At 55.7% G+C, this 23,113-nt stretch overlaps 1 protein-coding gene across 1 annotated transcript in view; it reads left to right on the top strand.

Annotated features, from left to right (window-relative positions):
- The window catches only part of LOC138067907 (uncharacterized), a 113,971-nt gene extending 91,294 nt beyond the window's left edge, over positions 1–22,677 (top strand). The window contains exons 4-35 of the mRNA XM_068951263.1: positions 9,816–9,858; positions 9,953–10,005; positions 10,073–10,123; positions 10,223–11,237; positions 11,332–11,366; positions 11,451–11,501; positions 11,602–12,787; positions 12,865–12,917; positions 13,013–13,075; positions 13,165–13,220; positions 13,316–13,356; positions 13,439–13,497; positions 13,598–13,704; positions 14,874–14,936; positions 15,014–15,066; positions 15,162–15,224; positions 15,314–15,369; positions 15,465–15,505; positions 15,587–15,645; positions 16,971–17,023; positions 17,111–17,160; positions 17,263–17,318; positions 17,412–17,452; positions 17,534–17,592; positions 17,693–17,799; positions 18,974–19,036; positions 19,114–19,166; positions 19,262–19,324; positions 19,414–19,469; positions 19,565–19,605; positions 19,687–19,745; positions 19,846–22,677. Of these exons, the coding sequence (XP_068807364.1) occupies positions 15,616–15,645; positions 16,971–17,023; positions 17,111–17,160; positions 17,263–17,318; positions 17,412–17,452; positions 17,534–17,570 (267 nt within the window). The 5' untranslated portion in view covers positions 9,816–9,858; positions 9,953–10,005; positions 10,073–10,123; ... (14 more) ...; positions 15,465–15,505; positions 15,587–15,615 and the 3' untranslated portion in view covers positions 17,571–17,592; positions 17,693–17,799; positions 18,974–19,036; ... (4 more) ...; positions 19,687–19,745; positions 19,846–22,677. The remainder of the gene's footprint in view (positions 1–9,815; positions 9,859–9,952; positions 10,006–10,072; positions 10,124–10,222; positions 11,238–11,331; positions 11,367–11,450; positions 11,502–11,601; positions 12,788–12,864; positions 12,918–13,012; positions 13,076–13,164; positions 13,221–13,315; positions 13,357–13,438; positions 13,498–13,597; positions 13,705–14,873; positions 14,937–15,013; positions 15,067–15,161; positions 15,225–15,313; positions 15,370–15,464; positions 15,506–15,586; positions 15,646–16,970; positions 17,024–17,110; positions 17,161–17,262; positions 17,319–17,411; positions 17,453–17,533; positions 17,593–17,692; positions 17,800–18,973; positions 19,037–19,113; positions 19,167–19,261; positions 19,325–19,413; positions 19,470–19,564; positions 19,606–19,686; positions 19,746–19,845) is intronic.
- Positions 22,678–23,113: the final 436 nt, after the last annotated feature.

Genomic DNA, 23,113 nt, shown 5'->3' with positions numbered 1-23,113 from the left:
TCGTGCCGAGCCCTCAGGAAAGGTCTAGGTGGCCCAGACCCCCTCCAGAGGTCTTCCTTTTCCCCCAGAGTCTCCTTTTGTCCTGGCACACGCCTTGAGGGTCCCCTCTGGTGCCCTCGGGACTACTCTGGCAGGTTTCCCTGTGCCCCGGAGCTGTCTTCGGCCCCCCCACAGCTCTTAGCACTGCTCTCTCCACCTCAGAGCCCCTGGGCAGACCTTTGGCGTGCCCCAGAGCTGTCTTTTGGCTCTCCAGACCCCTTAGGCACTGTCTAGGTGGCCCAGACCCCTTCCTCAGCTCCTCCTCCTTCCCTAGAGTGGGGTTTTGGGCCATGTAAACCCTCGAGGGCCCCCTCTGGGGCCCTCGGCACTACTCTGGCAGGTTTCCCTGTGCCCAGAGCTGGATCTTGGCTCCCTAGGCCCCTTCGCACTGCTCTAGAGTACTCCACAGCACTCTCTGGCTCTTCCTTGCTAGCCAGAGCTGGCTCTTGCTCGTGCTGAGCCCTCAGGAACGGTCTAGGTGGCCCAGACCCCCTCCTCAGCTCCTCCTCCTTCCCCAGAGTCTCTTTGTGGCCATGCAGAGCCCTTAGAAGCCCTCTCGTGACTTCTGAACTACAATTGCAGTACTCGTTGTGCCCCAGAGCTGTTTTTTGGCCCCCCAGATCCCTTAGGCACTGTCTAGGTGGCCCAGATCCCCTCCTGAGCTCCTCCTCCTTCCCCAGAGTGGTCTTTTAGCTAGGCACACGCCTTGAGGGCCCCCTCTGCTGCCCTCGGGACTACTTTGGCAGGTTTCCCTGTGCCCCAGAGCTGTGTAGGTGCCCCCCACAGCTCTTAGCACTGCTGTCTCCACCTCAGAGCCCCTGGGCAGACTTTTGGGGTGCCCCACAGCACTCTTTTGGCCCTCCGGACCCCTTAGGCACTGTCTAGGTGGCCCAGACCCCCTCCTCAGCTCCTCCTCCTTCCCTAGAGTGGGGTTTTGGGTCATGTAAACCCTCGAGGGCCCCCTCTGGTGCCCTCGGGACTACTCTGGCAGGTTTCCCTGTGCCCCAGAGCTGTGTAGGTGCCCCCCACAGCTCTTAGCACTGCTCTATCCGGCTGAGAGCCCCTGGGGAGACCACAGCATTGTTTTGGCCCTCCGGAGCCCTTAGGCACTGTCTAGGTGGCCCAGACGCCGTCCTCAGCTCCTCCTCCTTCCCCAGAGTTGTCTTTTGGCTAGGCACACGCCTTGAGGGCCCCCTCTGGGGCCCTCGGGACTACTCTGGCAGGTGTCCCTGTGCCCCAGAGCTGGATCTTGGCTCCCTAGGCCCCTTCGCACTGCTCTAGAGGGCTCCGCACCAGTCTTTGGCTCTTCCTTGCTGCCCAGAGCTGTCCCTTGCTCGTGCCGAGCCCTCAGGAAAGGTCTAGGTGGCCCAGACCCCCTCCAGAGGTCTTCCTTTTCCCCCAGAGTCTCCTTTTGTCCTGGCACACGCCTTGAGGGTCCCCTCTGGTGCCCTCGGGACTACTCTGGCAGGTTTCCCTGTGCCCCGGAGCTGTCTTCGGCCCCCCCACAGCTCTTAGCACTGCTCTCTCCACCTCAGAGCCCCTGGGCAGACCTTTGGCGTGCCCCAGAGCTGTCTTTTGGCTCTCCAGACCCCTTAGGCACTGTCTAGGTGGCCCAGACCCCTTCCTCAGCTCCTCCTCCTTCCCTAGAGTGGGGTTTTGGGCCATGTAAACCCTCGAGGGCCCCCTCTGGGGCCCTCGGCACTACTCTGGCAGGTTTCCCTGTGCCCAGAGCTGGATCTTGGCTCCCTAGGCCCCTTCGCACTGCTCTAGAGTACTCCACAGCACTCTCTGGCTCTTCCTTGCTAGCCAGAGCTGGCTCTTGCTCGTGCTGAGCCCTCAGGAACGGTCTAGGTGGCCCAGACCCCCTCCTCAGCTCCTCCTCCTTCCCCAGAGTCTCTTTGTGGCCATGCAGAGCCCTTAGAAGCCCTCTCGTGACTTCTGAACTACAATTGCAGTTCTCGTTGTGCCCCAGAGCTGTTTTTTGGCCCCCCAGATCCCTTAGGCACTGTCTAGGTGGCCCAGATCCCCTCCTGAGCTCCTCCTCCTTCCCCAGAGTGGTCTTTTAGCTAGGCACACGCCTTGAGGGCCCCCTCTGCTGCCCTCGGGACTACTTTGGCAGGTTTCCCTGTGCCCCAGAGCTGTGTAGGTGCCCCCCACAGCTCTTAGCACTGCTGTCTCCACCTCAGAGCCCCTGGGCAGACTTTTGGGGTGCCCCACAGCACTCTTTTGGCCCTCCGGACCCCTTAGGCACTGTCTAGGTGGCCCAGACCCCCTCCTCAGCTCCTCCTCCTTCCCTAGAGTGGGGTTTTGGGTCATGTAAACCCTCGAGGGCCCCCTCTGGTGCCCTCGGGACTACTCTGGCAGGTTTCCCTGTGCCCCAGAGCTGTGTAGGTGCCCCCCACAGCTCTTAGCACTGCTCTATCCGGCTGAGAGCCCCTGGGGAGACCACAGCATTGTTTTGGCCCTCCGGACCCCTTAGGCACTGTCTAGGTGGCCCAGACGCCGTCCTCAGCTCCTCCTCCTTCCCCAGAGTTGTCTTTTGGCTAGGCACACGCCTTGAGGGCCCCCTCTGGGGCCCTTGGGACTACTCTGGCAGGTGTCCCTGTGCCCCAGAGCTGGATCTTGGCTCCCTAGGCCCCTTCGCACTGCTCTAGAGGGCTCCGCACCAGTCTTTGGCTCTTCCTTGCTGCCCAGAGCTGTCCCTTGCTCGTGCCGAGCCCTCAGGAAAGGTCTAGGTGGCCCAGACCCCCTCCAGAGGTCTTCCTTTTCCCCCAGAGTCTCCTTTTGTCCTGGCACACGCCTTGAGGGTCCCCTCTGGTGCCCTCGGGACTACTCTGGCAGGTTTCCCTGTGCCCCGGAGCTGTCTTCGGCCCCCCCACAGCTCTTAGCACTGCTCTCTCCACCTCAGAGCCCCTGGGCAGACCTTTGGCGTGCCCCAGAGCTGTCTTTTGGCTCTCCAGACCCCTTAGGCACTGTCTAGGTGGCCCAGACCCCTTCCTCAGCTCCTCCTCCTTCCCTAGAGTGGGGTTTTGGGCCATGTAAACCCTCGAGGGCCCCCTCTGGGGCCCTCGGCACTACTCTGGCAGGTTTCCCTGTGCCCAGAGCTGGATCTTGGCTCCCTAGGCCCCTTCGCACTGCTCTAGAGTACTCCACAGCACTCTCTGGCTCTTCCTTGCTAGCCAGAGCTGGCTCTTGCTCGTGCTGAGCCCTCAGGAACGGTCTAGGTGGCCCAGACCCCCTCCTCAGCTCCTCCTCCTTCCCCAGAGTCTCTTTGTGGCCATGCAGAGCCCTTAGAAGCCCTCTCGTGACTTCTGAACTACAATTGCAGTACTCGTTGTGCCCCAGAGCTGTTTTTTGGCCCCCCAGATCCCTTAGGCACTGTCTAGGTGGCCCAGATCCCCTCCTGAGCTCCTCCTCCTTCCCCAGAGTGGTCTTTTAGCTAGGCACACGCCTTGAGGGCCCCCTCTGCTGCCCTCGGGACTACTTTGGCAGGTTTCCCTGTGCCCCAGAGCTGTCTTCGGGCCCCCCACAGCTCTTAGCACTGCTGTCTCCACCTCAGAGCCCCTGGGCAGACTTTTGGGGTGCCCCACAGCACTCTTTTGGCCCTCCGGACCCCTTAGGCACTGTCTAGGTGGCCCAGACCCCCTCCTCAGCTCCTCCTCCTTCCCTAGAGTGGGGTTTTGGGTCATGTAAACCCTTGAGGGCCCCCTCTGGTGCCCTCGGGACTACTCTGGCAGGTTTCCCTGTGCCCCAGAGCTGTGTAGGTGCCCCCCACAGCTCTTAGCACTGCTCTCTCCAGCTCAGAGCCCCTGGGGAGACCACAGCATTGTTTTGGCCCTCCGGAGCCCTTAGGCACTGTCTAGGTGGCCCAGACGCCGTCCTCAGCTCCTCCTCCTTCCCCAGAGTTGTCTTTTGGCTAGGCACACGCCTTGAGGGCCCCCTCTGGGGCCCTCGGGACTACTCTGGCAGGTGTCCCTGTGCCCCAGAGCTGGATCTTGGCTCCCTAGGCCCCTTCGCACTGCTCTAGAGGGCTCCGCACCAGTCTTTGGCTCTTCCTTGCTGCCCAGAGCTGTCCCTTGCTCGTGCCGAGCCCTCAGGAAAGGTCTAGGTGGCCCAGACCCCCTCCAGAGGTCTTCCTTTTCCCCCAGAGTCTCCTTTTGTCCTGGCACACGCCTTGAGGGTCCCCTCTGGTGCCCTCGGGACTACTCTGGCAGGTTTCCCTGTGCCCCGGAGCTGTCTTCGGCCCCCCCACAGCTCTTAGCACTGCTCTCTCCACCTCAGAGCCCCTGGGCAGACCTTTGGCGTGCCCCAGAGCTGTCTTTTGGCTCTCCAGACCCCTTAGGCACTGTCTAGGTGGCCCAGACCCCTTCCTCAGCTCCTCCTCCTTCCCTAGAGTGGGGTTTTGGGCCATGTAAACCCTCGAGGGCCCCCTCTGGGGCCCTCGGCACTACTCTGGCAGGTTTCCCTGTGCCCAGAGCTGGATCTTGGCTCCCTAGGCCCCTTCGCACTGCTCTAGAGTACTCCACAGCACTCTCTGGCTCTTCCTTGCTAGCCAGAGCTGGCTCTTGCTCGTGCTGAGCCCTCAGGAACGGTCTAGGTGGCCCAGACCCCCTCCTCAGCTCCTCCTCCTTCCCCAGAGTCTCTTTGTGGCCATGCAGAGCCCTTAGAAGCCCTCTCGTGACTTCTGAACTACAATTGCAGTTCTCGTTGTGCCCCAGAGCTGTTTTTTGGCCCCCCAGATCCCTTAGGCACTGTCTAGGTGGCCCAGATCCCCTCCTGAGCTCCTCCTCCTTCCCCAGAGTGGTCTTTTAGCTAGGCACACGCCTTGAGGGCCCCCTCTGCTGCCCTCGGGACTACTTTGGCAGGTTTCCCTGTGCCCCAGAGCTGTCTTCGGGCCCCCCACAGCTCTTAGCACTGCTGTCTCCACCTCAGAGCCCCTGGGCAGACTTTTGGGGTGCCCCACAGCACTCTTTTGGCCCTCCGGACCCCTTAGGCACTGTCTAGGTGGCCCAGACCCCCTCCTCAGCTCCTCCTCCTTCCCTAGAGTGGGGTTTTGGGTCATGTAAACCCTTGAGGGCCCCCTCTGGTGCCCTCGGGACTACTCTGGCAGGTTTCCCTGTGCCCCAGAGCTGTGTAGGTGCCCCCCACAGCTCTTAGCACTGCTCTATCCGGCTGAGAGCCCCTGGGGAGACCACAGCATTGTTTTGGCCCTCCGGACCCCTTAGGCACTGTCTAGGTGGCCCAGACGCCGTCCTCAGCTCCTCCTCCTTCCCCAGAGTTGTCTTTTGGCTAGGCACACGCCTTGAGGGCCCCCTCTGGGGCCCTCGGCACTACTCTGGCAGGTGTCCCTGTGCCCCAGAGCTGGATCTTGGCTCCCTAGGCCCCTTCGCACTGCTCTAGAGGGCTCCGCACCAGTCTTTGGCTCTTCCTTGCTGCCCAGAGCTGTCCCTTGCTCGTGCCGAGCCCTCAGGAAAGGTCTAGGTGGCCCAGACCCCCTCCAGAGGTCTTCCTTTTCCCCCAGAGTCTCCTTTTGTCCTGGCACACGCCTTGAGGGTCCCCTCTGGTGCCCTCGGGACTACTCTGGCAGGTTTCCCTGTGCCCCGGAGCTGTCTTCGGCCCCCCCACAGCTCTTAGCACTGCTCTCTCCACCTCAGAGCCCCTGGGCAGACCTTTGGCGTGCCCCAGAGCTGTCTTTTGGCTCTCCAGACCCCTTAGGCACTGTCTAGGTGGCCCAGACCCCTTCCTCAGCTCCTCCTCCTTCCCTAGAGTGGGGTTTTGGGCCATGTAAACCCTCGAGGGCCCCCTCTGGGGCCCTCGGCACTACTCTGGCAGGTTTCCCTGTGCCCAGAGCTGGATCTTGGCTCCCTAGGCCCCTTCGCACTGCTCTAGAGTACTCCACAGCACTCTCTGGCTCTTCCTTGCTAGCCAGAGCTGGCTCTTGCTCGTGCTGAGCCCTCAGGAACGGTCTAGGTGGCCCAGACCCCCTCCTCAGCTCCTCCTCCTTCCCCAGAGTCTCTTTGTGGCCATGCAGAGCCCTTAGAAGCCCTCTCGTGACTTCTGAACTACAATTGCAGTACTCGTTGTGCCCCAGAGCTGTTTTTTGGCCCCCCAGATCCCTTAGGCACTGTCTAGGTGGCCCAGATCCCCTCCTGAGCTCCTCCTCCTTCCCCAGAGTGGTCTTTTAGCTAGGCACACGCCTTGAGGGCCCCCTCTGCTGCCCTCGGGACTACTTTGGCAGGTTTCCCTGTGCCCCAGAGCTGTGTAGGTGCCCCCCACAGCTCTTAGCACTGCTCTCTCCACCTCAGAGCCCCTGGGGAGACCTTTGGGGTGCCCCACAGCACTCTTTTGGCCCTCCAGACCCCTTAGGCACTGTCTAGGTGGCCCAGACCCCCTCCTAAGGTCCTCCTTCTTCCCCAGAGATGTCTTTTGGCTAGGCACACACCTTGAGGGTCCCCTCTGGTGCCCTCGGGACTACTCTGGCAGGTTTCCCTGTGCCCCAGAGCTGTCTTCGGGGCCCACAGAGCTCTTAGCACTGCTCTCTCCACCTCAGAGCCCCTGGGCAGACCTTTGGCGTGCCCCAGAGCTGTCTTCGGGCCCTCTGGACCCCTTAGGCACTGTCTAGGTGGCCCAGACCCCCTCCTCAGCTCCTCCTTCTTCCCCAGAGTGGTCTTTTGGCTAGGCACACGCCTTGAGGGCCCCCTCTGGTGCCCTCGGGACTACTCTGGCAGGTTTCCCTGTGCCCCAGAGCTGTCTTCGGGCCCCCCAGAACTCTTAGCACTGCTCTCTCCACCTCAGAGCCCCTGGGGAGACCTTTGGCGTGCCCCAGAGCTGTGTAGGTGCCCCCCACAGCTCTTAGCACTGCTCTATCCAGCTCAGAGCCCCTGGGGAGACCACAGCACTGTTTTGGCTCTCCGGACCCCTTAGGCACTGTCTAGGTGGACCAGACGCCGTCCTCAGCCCCTCCTCCTTCCCTAGAGTGGGATTTTGGACCATGTAAACCCTTGAGGGCCCCCTCTGGTGCCCTCGGGACTACTCTGGCAGGTTTCCCTATGCCCAAGAGCTGGATCTTGGCTCCCTATGCTCCTTTGCACCACTGTAGAGCACTCCGCACCACTCTTTGGCTCTTCCTTGCTGCCCAGAGCTGTCTTTTGCTTGTGCTGAGCTCTCTGAAACTGTCTAGGTGGCCCAGAATCCCTACGGAGCTCCTCCTCCTTCCCCAGAGTCTCTTTGTGGCTATTGAGAGCCCTTAGAAGCCCTCTCGTGTCTTCTGAATCAGTCTTGCTGTAGTTGTTGTACCTCAGAGCGGTCTTCTGGTCCTCCAGACCCCTTTGGTACTGTGTAGGTCCTCCAGAACCCCTCCGCAGGTTTCTCGTGTTCCCCCGAGGCTTTTTTGCGGTTAGGCCCACCCGTCTAGTTCCCTCCGGACTACTCTGGAAGGTTTCGCTTTTGGGGCTCCCCAGAGCTCTTAGAACTCCTGTGTTCACATCAGGAGCCCTCTGGAGACCTTTGGGTTCCCAGAGCCATGTGTTAGTTCTCTGTCCCTGTTGACAGTCCTCTGTTCTTGCGTGGCCTTTCCTCTTTTATCTTTCCCTGCAAACGTATGTTGGCTTCCTGGGCCCCTCAGTAACTTTCTAGTGTGTATGCACTCCTTTTCCAGCCTTCCTAGTGCTACCGAGCTTTGTTTTGGACTTCCAGGTCATGTAGTCCCTCCCAAAGCCCTTTGGAGGTCTTTGTTGGATCATAGAGCCCTCATTTGGCCCTGCAGCTGTCTTTGCAGCTCTGCAGTCTGTTGTGGAACCCTCTTTTGGCTGTAATTGTGCTCTAGAAGTTTTTTGTGCTTGTTGCTCTTGTATTTGGGACCTCTCTTTGTCTTTCTTTGTTCCCCAGAGCTGTCTTCTGGCCCTCTAGACCCCTCTTGAGCCATGTAGTCACATCTGAACTCCTCTTGAGGGCTTCCTTGCACCTCAGACTCTCTTTTTGGCCATGTAGACCCCTTAGAACCCCTGTAGTGTGCTCTGGAGTCTCTTTTTGGCTTTCCTCATTTCTCAGAGCTGTATCTTGATCCTCTAGACTGATTTAGGACCCCTGTAGTGGCCTCAAAATGTTTCTGGAGTCTTTTGTTGCAACATGGAGCTCTGTGTTGGCCCTCCAGCCCTTTCAGCAGCTCTCAATTTTTCTCCCCTCCCCCCCCCGCCCACTTTTTTGGCCTTTTATCTTTTCCCCACAGACCTCTGTTGGTCGTGTAGGCTTTTTAGCACCCCTCTAGTGAACTCTGGAGTTCTCTTTCAGCTTTCCTTTTTTCCCAGAGCCATCTTTTGGCTCTGTCAATCCTTTAAGATTGTTGTAGTGTCCTCAGAACTTTTCTGAACAGTGCTCTCTGTTCATCATCTAGTGGTCTTAGCAGCCTTGTTTTCCCTTGGACCCCTTGGGGAAACTCTAGTTATTCTCTACTGGCTTTTTTTTTTTATTGTTCTCTAGTCTCCATTGGAAATGTGTAATCCAATCTGGAGTCCTCTGTAGAGCTTTGTTGTGTTGCATAGACTTCCATTGGTCCTGCAGACTTGTGAGGAGCCCCTTTATTTTATTCTGGATTATTCTTTGTTGTGCCCCAGAATGCTGCATTGGTCTTTCTGCCCTCTTAGCATCCCTGTTGTGCCCTCTGGAGCCATCCTGAGATCTCCTTGTGTCAGTTCTCCAGTTAGTGATACAGATATAGTATTCTCCTGGACAACTAGTCATTCCAGCCACTGACTTTTTTTCCTCATCGTTTTAGGTACTATAGAAGACCCATTCCTCTTAGGAAGTGTTCCTATTACAGCAGAGGGCTTGTTCCCAGAGTTCATTTTGAGATCCTGGTTTGCCCTTCAGGAAATGTTGCCCTGCCAGAGCAGCTGTATTCTATGCAGACCTGAACCCATTAGAGGACTATGGTATAGCATTCCCTTTGTAGGCACTGTGGAATGTTGTAGTTTTTTTCCTAAGTACAACCAAAACTCATTTGTAGTTTTTAATTTGAAGGCTTGTGTTAGTTAAGGTAAAAAGGAGTTTAATGACCTACCTCTTGATAATGTAGATACTATATGAAGTCTCAGTAACAAAACAGATGTTCTGTTTCATAGAAGAGGTCTCTTTATGCCTTCTGTCCTCTCTGTTCTAGATGCTGAGTGGAAGAAGAATTGCTTCTGCCTAGCCCTATGTATTTATGGTTGCTGTTTGTTTGCCCCTCCCCTCCAAAGGGTTTCTGGGTAGGGAAGTGGGTGGGGCCTAGGGTTATATAAAGTGGGGGTCTCTCTTCCCTGAGTTCATTCTGCCTTTGATCTGCCGTGGGAGTGGTAGTTTGTAATGGGCTTAGCAAATAACTGCATCTGAGGATGTACAACTATCCTGGAAGACCTATTTGTACGCTTGGAGATGCGAAGGGCATTGAACAATAGAAGAGCAATGAGGCAGCTTGAGCTGGAGCTGTGATTATGAGAGGGAAGTGTTTTTAGGAGATAGGGTTTTTTCTTGGCTAGCATGTCGGTGTGGGTTGTTTGGGCTGAAAAAGGGCTTCTGAATATCCTGTTGTATCTTTTGTTGACGGTCACTGTTGTTTTCTGGTGTTTTTGAGTTTATTGCGGAAGGGATGCAGCTTCTTCACTGGGCTCTTCTGAGATGATGAGAGTTGGGGAATTGTTTGTTGCTCTGCAGGACTGCAGAAAAGAAGAGACAGGAGGGGTTCAGGGAAAACATTTTTTCCTAGTTTTGTACCCTAGTTTTTTTTGCATTGGGTGCAGTTGTGGTGTGGTGAAGCCAAGCGCTGAGACGGAGGCTGAGCAGGTAAGAGGGGGAGCTGTTTGGGTCAGGGCTCTACTGTGCCGTGGGGCTGGTGCTGGGCTGCTTCTCAGTGATGTCTTTTGTTGTGCTTTTTCAGGTGCTGTGTGGGCCTTTTCTGGGGTGGCTGAGGGTGTGAGCTGCAGTAGAAAGGTGTGTCCTTTGTTGTAGGGCTGTTGGGCGTTGCCTGGCAGAATAGTAACTGTGTTGCCTTTCCTAGGTGCCGCAGGTGTCCTCCCAGCCACAATGCTGGAGTTTGGACAGGATGCAGGTGAGGGGAGGGACCGTGGTGTTTGGGAGGAGGGTGTTTTTGGTGAAGAGGCTGGAGGCATCTGGCGCGCAGGTGACCGCTTGTGTTGTGTTTTGGCAGGTGGTGAAGGCGAAGGTTTGTGACTGAAGGAAGAGCAGAACGGATGTGCCTGGCATCGAGGCTGGTTCTTGAGGACGGCGCAGCAGTGCCCAAGCTAAGTTGGGAGGGCCAAGCGTGTTGGCTTGTCTTGGGGGGTGTGTGTGTGCGTGTGCTGCCAGTCATTACAGTGTAGAGTCCTCCTGAGGATGAGTGCTGTGTGTGAGGCGGAGGGAGAGGGGGGTGTGCTAGGCCGGGCAGCTCCAGCCTGTATCTGTGTTGTTGTGTGCTGTGTTCGGTGTGTGTTGTAGGTGTCCTGTGTTTTGCTCAGGTGTTGATGTTGCTCTTGTCCTTTGTGCTCATGGAGCACGATGCAGACTTTGCAGGGCTAGCACGGTAGGCGTCTGCAGGTTTTTGGAGTGGCCTGAGCACTCAGTGTTGTGCGAAGGGTTTGCATCTCCTCCTGTGCCGCCCGTGAAAAGGGGCGTTGTGTCGTGCCAGATTTGCATCGTAGCATCTGTGGCCGGCCTCGGGCGGCCGCGCTTCTTCACCTTTGGGGCTCCCTTTCAGGGTTTTCTTCCCTGTGTGATCATGGCCTTGCTTCTTTCTGGCTGGCCTCTTGTCCAGTGATGGTCTTGGCTTTGCTGGCCCCTTTCCGTCACAGGCCATGGTGTTTGACTCTTTCGTGGGCTTTTCCTGAGCTTTGAAGCTGCACGGTTGTGGTGTCATAGGGCTTTGTGCCCGGCAGGGTCTTATGTGTGAGAATTGTTCTTTGTGCCTAGGGCTTTCTGCTGTGTTTGTGTCTGCTGTTTGTGTGTGCATGTTTGTTTGGGGCTGGAGGTGCCTTGCCTGTGGATTATTAGCAATGGCAGCGTGCAGAGTGGAGCGGCATAGGTGAAGGTGTGGGAGGAAAGGGTGGGTGCCGAAGGACTTTGGTTTTGTGGGCATGCCCTCAAGGTGTGGTGTTTTCTGTGTTTTTGCAGGCATTGCGTGAAGTTGTGGCGTAGAGAAGCTGAGTGCCGAGACGGAGGCTGAGCAGGTGTGAGGGGCAGCTTGTCATTGAGCGCTTTATTCTGTGAGTGGGGGGTGTTGGGCTGGTTCTTGGTGATGTCTTCTGTTGTGCTTTTTTTCAGGTGCTGTGGGGGGGCCTTTTGCCAGAGGATTTGGGGTGAGTGGAACGGTGAGTTCTTTGTTGTAGGGCTATTGGGCGTTTCCTGGCGGAAGAGTAACTGTGTTGTGTTGCCTTTCCCAGGTGTTGCGGGTGTCCGCCTGGCCACGATGTTGGAGTTTGGACAGGGCACAGGTAAGCGGAGGGACCGTGGTGTTTTGGAGGAGGGTGTTTTTGGAGGAAGAGTTTGGTGCTGCGTGGTGTGCGGGTGACAGCTTGTGCTCTGTTTTGGCAGGTGATGAGGGTGAAGGTTTGTGACTGAAGGCAGATCAGAGAGAGGAGGTGCCTGGCATCGAGGCTGGCTGTTGAGGATGGACAGTGACGCACAGCAGTGCCCAAGCTAAGTGGAGGGGTCAAGGGTGTTGGCTTGTTCTGGGGGTAGGGGTGTGTGTGTGTGTTTGCTGACCATGAGTGTAGTGCTTTAGGATGATTGTTTTTGGTGAGGTCGAGGCCGTGGGGTTGTGCTTGGGGCCGGGCAGCTCCAGCCTGTGTCTGTGTTGTTGTGTGCTGTGTGTTGTATGTTGTAGGTGTCCTGTCTTTTGCTTAGGTCTTGATGTTGCTCTTGTCCTTTGTGTTCCTGGAGCACAAAGGATGACTTTGCAGGGCTAGCACAGTAGTCATCTGTAGGCTTTGGGACTGGCCTCAGCGCGCAGTGTTGTGCAAAGGGATTGTATCTCCTGTGCCGCCCGTGAAAAGGGGCATTGTGTCGTTGCAGATTTTCAACATAGCTTCTTCGCCTCTTCTTCGGCGGCCGCGCTTCTTCGCCTCTTCTTCGGCGGCCGCGCTTCTTCGCCTCTTCTTCGGCGGCCGCGCTTCTTCGCCTCTTCTTCGGCGGCCGCGCTTCTTCGCCTCTTCTTCGGCGGCCGCGCTTCTTCGCCTCTTCTTCGGCGGCCGCGCTTCTTCGCCTCTTCTTCGGCGGCCGCGCTTCTTCGCCTCTTCTTCGGCGGCCGCGCTTCTTTGCCTTTGGGGCTCCCTTTCAGGGTTTTCTTCCCTGTGTGATCGTGGCCTTGGGTTTTTCTGGCCAGCCTCTTGTGCATCCACAGTCCTGGCTTTGCCGGCCCCTTGCTGTCACAGGCCATGGCATTTGAGTCTTTCCTGGGCTTCTCCTGAGCCTGAAAGGCACAGGGTTGTGGTGTTGTAGGGCTTTGTGCCTGGCAGGGTCTTCTGCGTGAGAACTGTTTTTTGTGCCTAGGGCTTTCCTTTGTGTTTGTGTGTGCTGTTTGTGTGTGTGCATGTTTGTTTGGAGCTGGAGGTGCCTGTGGGTTTTAGCGATGGCAGTGTGCAGAGTGGAGTGGTGATGGGGAGTGGATTGGGGATAGGTCTGCCTTTGGGTGCTGCAGTTTGTGTTGCTTTTGCAGATGCAGAGCAGTGTTCCAGGTACTCAAGGGAGATGGAGGAAGACCCAGATGTGCACTAAGGAGGTGAGCTTGTGAGTGCTGTTTGCAGGAGGGTGTCTTGGGCAGCGGTTCCCTGAACAATGTTTGTTTTGTGTTTGTAGATGGGAAGCCATGAGGCAAATGGGTTGCTTGTGCCTAGGAGGAGGCTGGCCAGGTGAGTGTTGGTGTGAGAGATGGAGCAGAGCGTGGAGCGGGGCTGTTGTGTTGTTGGTGCTGTGCCTGTTGCCCAGTGGTGTTCTGGTTTTGCAGGTGCGTGGCAGAGCTTGGTGCGGCCTCCTGTAGTATGACAGTGGGGAAGGGTGAGCAGCACAGGTAAAAGTGTGGGAGCAAGGGGTGGGTGTGGACGGGGTGTGGTTTTGCAAACATCCCCTCAAGGTGTGGTGTTTTCTCTGGTTCTGCAGGTGTAGGATGCAGTTGTGGTGTGGAGAAGCTGAGTGCTGAGGCGGAGGCTGAGCAGGTAAGAGGGGGCAGCTTGTTGTTGAGAGCTTTATCATTTGGTTGGGTGGTGTCGGGCTGCCTCTCAGTAATGTCTTTTGTTGTGCTTTTTTTCAGGTGTTGTGGGGGGTGTCTTCCCAGATGGCTGAGGATTTGAGGTGAGTGGCACGGTGTGCCCTTTGTAGTAGGGCTGTTGGGTGCTGCCTGGCGGAAGAGTGACTTTTGTGTTGTTTTTCCCAGGTGCTGTGGGTGTCCTAGTGTTGGGCAGGATGTCTGAGTTTGGAACGGACGTGTTTCAGGTGAGCGGAGGGACCGTGGTGTTTTGGAGGAGGGTGTTTTTTGGGGAAGAGGCTGGAGCTGTGTGGCATGCAGGTGATGGTTTGTGCTCTGTTTTGGCAGGTGGTGAGGGTGAAGGTTTGTGAGTGAAGGAAGGTCAGAGACGAGGTGCCTGGCATCGAGGCTGGCTCTTGAGGTTGGACGGTGATGCACAGCAGTGCCCAAGCTAAGTGGAGGGGGCCAAGGGTGTTGGTGTGTCTTGGGCGGTGTGGGGGTGTGCGTGTGTGCGTGTGTGCGTGTGCTGCCAATCAGTGTAGTGTGGAGGCCTCGTGAGGGTGGGTGCTGTGTATGAGGTAGAGGTGGGTGTGGTAGTCCGGGCAGCTCCAGCCTGTGTCTGTGTTGTTGTGTACTGTGTGGTGTGTGTTGTAGGTGTCCTGTGTTTTGCTGAGGTCTTGACGTTGCTCTTGTCCTGTGTGATTCTGGAGCACGGTGTAAACTTTGCAGGGCTAGGGTGTTAGGCATCTGCAGGCTATTGAGTGGCCTGAGTGCTCAGCGTTGTGTCGAGGGATGGTGTCTCCTTGTGTGCCGCCCAGCAAAAGGGTGCGTGTGTTGCACTGAAATAGCATTGTAGCTGTCTGTGGCCGCTCATCTTTGGCGATACTGCTCGCCTTCCGTGGCCGTTCATCTTTGTGGCGATGCTCCTCGTCTTCCGTGGCCGCTCTTCCTTGCCTTCCGCGGCCGTTCGTCTTCGCGGCGATGCTCTTCCTTGCCTTCTGTGGCCGTTCATCTTTGTGGCGATGCTCTTCCTTGCCTTCCGTGGCCGTTCATCTTTGCGGCGATGCTCTTCCTCGCCTTCCATGGCCACTCTTCCTCGCCTTCTGCAGCCATTCATCTTTGTGGCGATGCTCTTCCTTGCCTTCCGCTGCCACTCTTCCTTGCATTCCGTGGCCATTCATCTTTGCGGCAATGCTCTTCCTTGCCTTCTGTGGCCGCTCTTCCTTGCCTTCATGGCATGCTTTCAGGGTTTTCTTCCCTGTGTGGTTTCAGCCTTGGGTCTTTCTGGCCAGCCTCTTGTGCATTGATGGTCCTGGCTTTGCTGGCTGCTTTCTGTCACGGACCGAGGCGTTTGACTTTCCTGGGCTTTTCCCGAGCCTCTGAGGTGCACAGTTGTGGCATTGTAGGGCTTTGTGGCCTGCAGGGTCCTATGTGTGAGAACTGTTCTTTCTGCCTAGGGCTTTGTTCTGTGTTTGTGTGTGCTGTGTGTGAGCGTGCCTGTTTGGGGCTGGAGGTGCCTTGCCTGTGGGTTTTAGCAATGGCAGCATGCAGCGTGGAGTGGTGAAGGGGAGTGGAATGGGGATAGGTCTGCCTTTGGGTGGTGCAGTTTGTGTTGCTTTTGCAGATGCAGAGCAGTGTTGTGGGTGCCCGAGGGAGACGGAGGAAGACCGAGATGTGCACTAAGGAGGTGAGCTTGTGAGTGCTGTTTGCAGGAGGGTGTCTTGGGCAGTGGTTCCCTGAACAATGTTTGTTTTGTGTTTGTAGGTGGGAAGCCGTGAGGCAAGTGGGTTGCTTGTGCCTAGGAGGAGCCTGGCCAGGTGAGTGTTGGTGTGAGAGATGGAGCAGAGCGTGGAGCGGGGCTGTTGTGTTGTTGGTGCTGTGCCTGTTGCCCAGTGGTGTTCTGGTTTTGCAGGTGCGTGGCAGAGCTTGGTGCGGCCTCCTGTAGTATGACAGTGGGGAAGGGTGAGCAGCACAGGTAAAAGTGTGGGAGCAAGGGGTGGGTGTGGACGGGGTGTGGTTTTGCAAACATCCCCTCAAGGTGTGGTGTTTTCTCTGGTTCTGCAGGTGTAGGATGCAGTTGTGGTGTGGAGAAGCTGAGTGCTGAGGCGGAGGCTGAGCAGGTAAGAGGGGGCAGCTTGTTGTTGAGAGCTTTATCATTTGGTTGGGTGGTGTCGGGCTGCCTCTCAGTAATGTCTTTTGTTGTGCTTTTTGTCAGGTGCTGTGGGGGGCCTCTTCCTGGATGGCTGAGGATTTGAGGTGAGTGGCACGGTGTGCCGTTTGTAGTAGGGCTGTTGGGTGCTGCCTGGCAGAAGAGTAACTTTGTGTTGTTTTTCCCAGGTGCTGTGGGTGTCCTAGTGCTGGGCAGGATGTCTGAGTTTGGAAGGGATGTGTTTCAGGTGAGTGGAGGGACCGTGGTGTTTTGGAGGAGGGTGTTTTTTGGGGAAGAGGCTGGAGCTGTGTGGCATGCAGGTGATGGCTTGTGCTCTGTTTTGGCAGGTGGTGAGGGCGAAGGTTTGCGACTGAAGGAAGGTCAGAGAGGAGGTGCCTGGCATCGAGGCTGGCTCTTGAGGATGGACAGTGATGCACGGCAGTGCCCAAGCTAAGTGGAGGGGGTCAAGGGTGTTGGTGTGTCTTGGGTGGTGTGGGTGTGTGGGTGGGTGTGTGCCTGGGCTGCCAGTCATTACAGTGTGGAGGCCTCGTGAGGGTGGGTGCTGTGTGTGAGGTAGAGGGAGAGGTGGGTGTGGTAGTCCGGGCAGCTCCAGCCTGTGTCTGTGTTGTTGTGTGCTGTGTTCTGTGTGTGTTGTAGGTGTCCTGTGTTTTGCTCAGGTGTTGATGTTGCTCTTGTTCTTTGTGCTCATGGAGCATGGCACAGATGTTGCATCGGTAGCCTGGTAGGCATCCGGAGGCTTTTGAGTGGCCCGAGTGCTCAGCATTGTGCCAGTGGATCATATCTCCTTGTGTGCTGCCTGTGAGAAGGGCTGGTGTGTTGCACTGAATTAGCATCATAGCTGTCTGTGGCTGGCCATCTTTGTGGTGATGTTTGAGCGCTTGTCGGCCGCTCTTCGCTCGTCTTCTGCGGCGGCCGCTCTTCGCTCGTCTTCTGCGGCGGCCGCTCTTCGCTCGTCTTCTGCGGCGGCCGCTCTTCGCTCGTCTTCTGCGGCGGCCGCTCTTCGCTCGTCTTCTGCGGCATCCTTTCAGGGTTTTCTTGCCTGCATGGTCGCAGCCTTGGGTCCTTTTGGCCAGCCTCTTGTGCTTCCGTAGTCCTGGCTTTGCTGGCCCCTTGCTGTCACAGCTTGTGGCATTTGACTCTTTCTTAGGCTTCTCCTGAGCCTCTGAGGTGCACGGTTGTGCTGTTATAGGGCTTTGTGGCCAGCAGGGTCTTATGCATGGGAATCGTTCTTTCTGCCTAGGGCTTTCCTCTGTGTTTGTGTGTGCTGTTTGTGTGTGTGCATGTTTGTTTGGAGCTGGAGGTGCCTTGCCTGTGGGTTTTAGCAATGGCAACGTGCAGAGTGGAGTGGTGATGGGGAGTGGAATGGGGATAGGTCTGCCTTTGGGTGCTGCAGTTTGTGTTGCTTTTGCAGATGCAGAGCAGTGTTCCAGGTACTTGAGGGAGACGGAGGAAGACTGAGACGTGCTCTAAGGAGGTGAGCTTGTGAGTGCTGTTTGCAGGAGGGTGTCTTGGGCAGCGGTTCCCTGAACAATGTTTGTTTTGTGTTTGTAGGTGGGAAGCCATGAGGCAAGTGGGTTGCCTGTGCCTAGGAGGAGCCTGGCCAGGTGAGTGTTGGTGTGAGAGATGGAGCAGAGCAGAGTGTGGGGTTGTTGGTGCTGTGCCTGTTGCCCAGTGCTGTTCTGGTTTTGCAGGTGCGTGGCCGAGGTCAGTGTAGCCTCCTGTAGCCTGACAGTGGGGACAGGTGAGTGGCGCAGGTAAAGTTGTGGGAGCAAGGGGTGGGTGTGGACGGGGTGTGGTTTTGCAAACATCCCCTCAAGGTGTGGTGTTTTCTCTGGTTCTGCAGGTGTAGGATGCAGTTGTGGCACGGAGGAGCCGAGTGCTGAGATGGAGGCTGAGCAGGTAAGAGGGGGCAGCTTGTTGTTGAGAGCTTTATCATTTGGTTGGGTGGTGTCGGGCTGCCTCTCAGTAATGTCTTTTGTTGTGCTTTTTCAGGTGCTGTGGGGGGCCTCTTCCTGGATGGCTGAGGATTTGAGGTGAGTGGCACGGTGTGCCGTTTGTAGTAGGGCTGTTGGGTGCTGCCTGGCAGAAGAGTAACTTTGTGTTGTTTTTCCCAGGTGCTGTGGGTGTCCTAGTGCTGGGCAGGATGTCTGAGTTTGGAAGGGACGTGTTTCAGGTGAGTGGAGGGACCGTGGTGTTTTGGAGGAGGGTGTTTTTTGGGGAAGAGGCTGGAGCTGTGTGGCATGCAGGTGATGGCTTGTGCTCTGTTTTGGCAGGTGGTGAGGGCGAAGGTTTGTGACTGAAGGAAGGTCAGAGAGGAGGTGCCTGGCATCGAGGCTGGCTCTTGAGGATGGACAGTGATGCACGGCAGTGCCCAAGCTAAGTGGAGGGGGCCAAGGGTGTTGGTGTGTCTTGGGCGGTGTGTGGGGGGGGTGTGTATGCGTGTGCTGCCAATCAGTGTTGTGTGGAGGCCTCGTGAGGGTGGGTGCTGTGTGTGAGGTAGAGGGAGAGGGGGGTGTGGTAGTGCGGGCAGCTCCAGCCTGTGTCTGTGTTGTTGTGTGGTGTGTGGTGTGTGTTGTAGGTGTCCTGTGTTTTGCAGAGGTCTTGATGTTGCTCTTGTCCTGTGTGATTGTGGAGCACGGTGTAAACTTTGCAGGGCTAGGGTGTTAGGCATCTGCAGGCTATTGAGTGGCCCGAGTGCTCAGCGTTGCGTCGAGGGATGGTGTCTCCTTGTGTGCCGCCCACCAAAAGGGTCGGTGTATTGCGCTGAATTTGCATTGTAGCTGTCTGTGGCCGCTCATCTCTGTGGCGATAGTGCTTGCCTTCCGCGGCTGTTCATCTTTGTGGCGATGCTCCTTGCCTTCCGCGGCCGTTCATCTTTGTGGCGATGCTCTTCCTTGCCTTCTGTGGCCGTTCATCTTTGCGGCGATGCTCTTCCTCGCCTTCCGCGGCTGCTCTTCCTTGCATTCCGTGGCCGTTCATCTTTGCGGCGATGCTCTTCCTTGCCTTCCATGGCTGCTCTTCCTTGCCTTCTGCAGCCATTCATCTTTGTGGCGATGCTCTTCCTTGCCTTCCATGGCTGCTCTTCCTTGCCTTCTGCAGCCATTCATCTTTGTGGCAATGCTCTTCCTTGCCTTCTGCGGCTGCTCTTCCTCGCCTTCATGGCATGCTTTCAGGGTTTTCTTCCCTGTGTGGTTTCAGCCTTGGATCTTTCTGGCCAGCCTCTTGTGCATTGATGGTCCTGGCTTTGCTGGCTGCTTTCTGTCACGGACCGAGGCGTTTGACTTTCCTGGGCTTTTCCCGAGCCTCTGAGGTGCACAGTTGTGGCATCGTAGGGCTTTGTGGCCCGCAGGGTCCTATGCATGAGAACTGTTCTTTCTGCCTAGGGCTTTGTTCTGTGTTTGTGTGTGCTGTGTGTGAGTGTGCCTGTTTGTTTGGGGCTGGAGGTGCGTTGCCTGTGGGTTTTAGCAATGGCAGTGTGCAGCATGGAGTGGTGAAGGGTAGTGGAATGGGGATAGGTCTGCCTTTGGGTGGTGCAGTTTGTGTTGCTTTTGCAGATGCAGAGCAGTGTTGTGGGTGCCCGAGGGAGACGGAGGAAGACCGAGATGTGCACTAAGGAGGTGAGCTTGTGAGTGTTGTTGGCAAGAGAGTGTTCTGGGTGGCGGTTTGCTGAATGCTTTTTGTTTTGTGTTTGTAGGTGGGAAGCCATGAGGCAAGTGGGTTGCTTGTGCCTAGGAGGAGCCTGGCCAGGTGAGTGTTGGTGTGAGAGATGGAGCAGTGTGTGGAGCGGGGCTGTTGTGTTGTTGGTGCTGTGCCTGTTGCCCGGTGCTGTTCTGGTTTTGCAGGTGCGTGGCAGAGCTTGGTGTGGCCTCCTGTAGCATGGCAGTGGGGAAGGGTGAGCGGCACAGGTAAAGGTGTGGGAGCAAGGGGTGGGTGCGGACGGGCTGCGGTTTTGTGGGCATCCCCTCAAGCTGTGGTATTGTCTCTGGTTCTGCAGGTGCAGGATGCAGTTGTGGTGTGGAGAAGCTGAGCGCTGAGGCGGAGGCTGAGCAGGTAAGCGGGGGCAGCTTGTCGTTGAGAGCTTTATTCTGTGGTTGGGTGGTGTCAGGCTGCCTCTCAGTAATGTCTTTTGTTGTGCTTTTTGTCAGGTGCTGTGGGGGGCCTCTTCCTGGATGGCTGAGGATTTGAGGTGAGTGGCACGGTGTGCCCTTTGTAGTAGGGCTGTTGGGTGCTGCCTGGCAGAAGAGTGACTTTGTGTTGTTTTTCCCAGGTGCTGTGGGTGTCCTAGTGCTGGGCAGGATGTCTGAGTTTGGAACGGACGTGTTTCAGGTGAGCGGAGGGACCGTGTTGTTTTGGAGGGGGGTGTTTTTTGGGGAAGAGGCTGGAGCTGTGTGGCATGCAGGTGATGGCTTGTGCTCTGTTTTGGCAGGTGGTGAGGGCGAAGGAAGGTCAGAGAGGAGGTGCCTGGCATCGAGGCTGGCTCTTGAGGATGGACGGTGACGCACGGCAGTGCCCAAGCTAAGTGGAGGGGGTCAAGGGTGTTGGTGTGTCTTGGGCAGTGTGTGTGTGTGGGTGGGTGGGTGTGTGTGTGTGTGTGTGCTGCCAATCAGTGTTGTGTGGAGGCCTCGTGAGGGTGGGTGCTGTGTGTGAGGTAGAGGGAGAGGTGGGTATGGTAGTCCGGGCAGCTCCAGCCTGTGTCTGTGTTGTTGTGTGCTGTGTTCTGTGTGTGTTGTAGGTGTCCTGTGTTTTGCTGAGGTCTTGATGTTGCTGTTGTCCTGTGTGATGGTGGAGCACGGTGTAAACCTTGCAGGGCTAGGGTGTTAGGCATCCGCAGGCTATTGAGTGGCCTGAGCGCTCAGCGTTGCGTCAATGGATGGTGTCTCCTTGTGTGCCTCCCACCAAAAGGGTCGGTGTGTTGCGCTGAATTTGCATTGTAGCTGTCTGTGGCCGCTCATCTCTGTGGCGATAGTGCTCGCCTTCCGCGGCCGTTCATCTTTGTGGCGATGCTCCTTGCCTTCCGCGGCCGCTCTTCCTCGTCTTCCGCGGCCGTTCATCTTTGTGGCGATGCTCTTCCTTGCCTTCTGTGGCTGTTCATCTTCCGCGATGCTCTTCCTCGCCTTCCGCGGTCGCTCTTCCTTGCATTCCGTGGCCGTTCATCTTTGTGGCGATGGTCTTCCTTGCCTTCCATGGCCGCTCTTCCTTGCCTTCTGCAGCCATTCATCTTTGTGGCGATGGTCTTCCTTGCCTTCCATGGCTGCTCTTCCTTGTGTTCTGCAGCCATTCATCTTTGTGGCGATGCTCTTCCTTGCCTTCCATGGCTGCTCTTCCTTGCCTTCTGCAGCCATTCATCTTTGTGGCAATGCTCTTCCTTGCCTTCCATGGCTGCTCTTCCTTGCCTTCGTGGTATCCTTTCAGGGTGGTCTTCCCTGTGTGGTCGTGGTCTTGGGTCTTTCTGGCCAGCCTCTTGTGCATTGATGGTCCTGGCTTTGCCAGCTGCTTGCCATTATGGGCTTCTCCTGTGCCTGTGAGCTGCAGGGATGTGTTGTTGTAGGGCTTTCTGGCTGAGAGTGTTGTTTGTGCTGTGATTTTTGTTGTGTCTGTGTGTTTGTGTCTTTGTGGGTGGAGCTGGAGCTGCCTTGCCTGTGCGTGTAGTTGAGGGTGTGGGCTGTGCTAAGTACTGTATCCATGGGTCCTTGTTAGGGTTTCTGTGAGAGTGAAACTGTAAGGCAAAGCGTAGTTTTATTTTTTGTATATTTATTTATTGATGGATAGGAATGGTGTTTTTGGTGGGAGCCTGTTCACGGCAGTGCAGCGTTCCCTTTTAAATGGGTGGAAATTGGCTGTGTTAGTAGAGGTGAGGAAGGGCTGCGGTGGGAGGGTGTGGGTAATTGTGTGGTTGTTGTTTGGGTTTGGTATTGAGTGTATCCAAGTCTGTATGCATGTGTTTGGTTTGTTTTCTGATTGTACTTAGCATTTAGAGGTTTTGTTTTAATGGAAACCCCCAGGTGGTTGAATTTTTTTTTTTTTCCCCCTGACTTTTTTTTCCTGTGGTGTTGTTCACTGCCTGAGGTGATTTGATCATTGCCAATGTTGCTGTGCAGGTTGGGCTGGGTTTTTTTTTTAGGCAGGGTGGTATGTGGAAACGCTTGGTAATGCTGTTTCTGTGAGCGGTCCTAAAAACTGGTGCTGTTTGCCATGTAGTGCAGGGAGGCAGAGTGCCTGTGGTGGGACTGAGTGGGCAGTTGTATGGATGTTGGGTGGTTTTTGGTATGGAATGTGTCTAACCTTGTATGCACCTTTTGTTCTTACAGGCTGTAGTTAGCAAGTAAAATTTTTTCCATTTTTATTTTTTGAAAAAAAAACCCAGCCGGGGGATTTTTTTTTTTGCTTCCCCTGGCTGGGTTTTTTTTTCCCCGGTCCCGGTCACTCTGCGAGGCGACGATCATCGCCAATGTTGGTGCGGAGCTGTGGCTCGGGGCCGGGGTTTTCTAGGCAGGGTGGTATTTGGAAGCGCTCGGTAATGTTGTTACCGAGAGCTGTCCCAAAAAACTGCAGGTGTTTCCTTGTAAGTGCAGGGAGGCAGAGTGCCTGTGGTGGGACTGAGTGGGCAGTTGTGTGGATGTTGGGTGGTTTTTGGTATGGAATGTGTCTAACCTTGTATGCACCTTTTGTTCTTACAGGCTGTAGTTAGCAAGTAAAATTTTTTCCATTTTTATTTTTTAAAAAAAAAACCCCAGCCGGGGGATTTTTTTTTTGCTTCCCCTGGCTGGGTTTTTTTTTTCCCCGGTCCCGGTCACTCTGCGAGGCGACGATCATCGCCAATGTTGGTGCGGAGCTGTGGCTCGGGGCCGGGGTTTTCTAGGCAGGGTGGTATTTGGAAGCGCTCGGTAATGTTGTTACCGAGAGCTGTCCCAAAAAACTGCAGGTGTTTCCTTGTAAGTGCAGGGAGGCAGAGTGTATGCTGCTGGATGAGTGTAGCATTGGTGTGATTGTAGAGAAGGTTGGTGACGAGTGTGTGCAGCTGCTGTGGATGGTGGGCTGGTATGTTATGTTGTCGGGGTGGTTTTGTTTAGTGTTTTGTAACTGACATGTCTTTCCCCCCTCCCTTTTTTTTTTTTGCAGGTGCAGAAGCAGCTGTCGTGTAGTGTGGAGATGAGCATGCTTATGTAGTGATGAATGAAGGTGGAGGTGTTTCTGATGCTGTTGGAATAAGGAGATTGTTGTGGTTTTTTTTTTTCTTTTTGGAGCAATAAAGATGATAGAGGTGGCTGTGTTTGTGTCTCCTTTCAAATAAAGAGAATGTTGTTGTTTGTTTCTGTTGTGTTATTTCCAGTACATGTTGCATGGAAGTCCTTTGCTCTTGTTCATCTTCTCCTTTGAAGTCAAAATAGGAGAGAAAATTTATCCTGGTTCTTATTTGTATGGTGGTCTTTCTATGGCCTCCTAAAAAAGAAAGAAAGAGCGGGACAAATTTTTTCTCTTATTTTGTCTCTCATTGACCTTCTTTGTTTCTTTCTCTGTCCTGCCTTGCTGTCTTCCTTTGCTTTCCCCCTCTTGCTTTGTGCTTACCTTTGCTTTCTCCCTCTGTGTTCTTTCCTGTAGGTTTTCTATTTTATCTCTACTGTGATAATGTTAGCCTTATGTTGATTATTCTATTTCTCCTTATTTCAGTATATCTCCTTTTTTTTTTTCCTTTT

This window comes from Struthio camelus, chromosome 7, assembly GCF_040807025.1.
Source record: "Struthio camelus isolate bStrCam1 chromosome 7, bStrCam1.hap1, whole genome shotgun sequence".
Classification (NCBI taxonomy): domain Eukaryota; kingdom Metazoa; phylum Chordata; class Aves; order Struthioniformes; family Struthionidae; genus Struthio; species Struthio camelus.
This window is presented reverse-complemented; position numbering and strand designations above follow the sequence as displayed.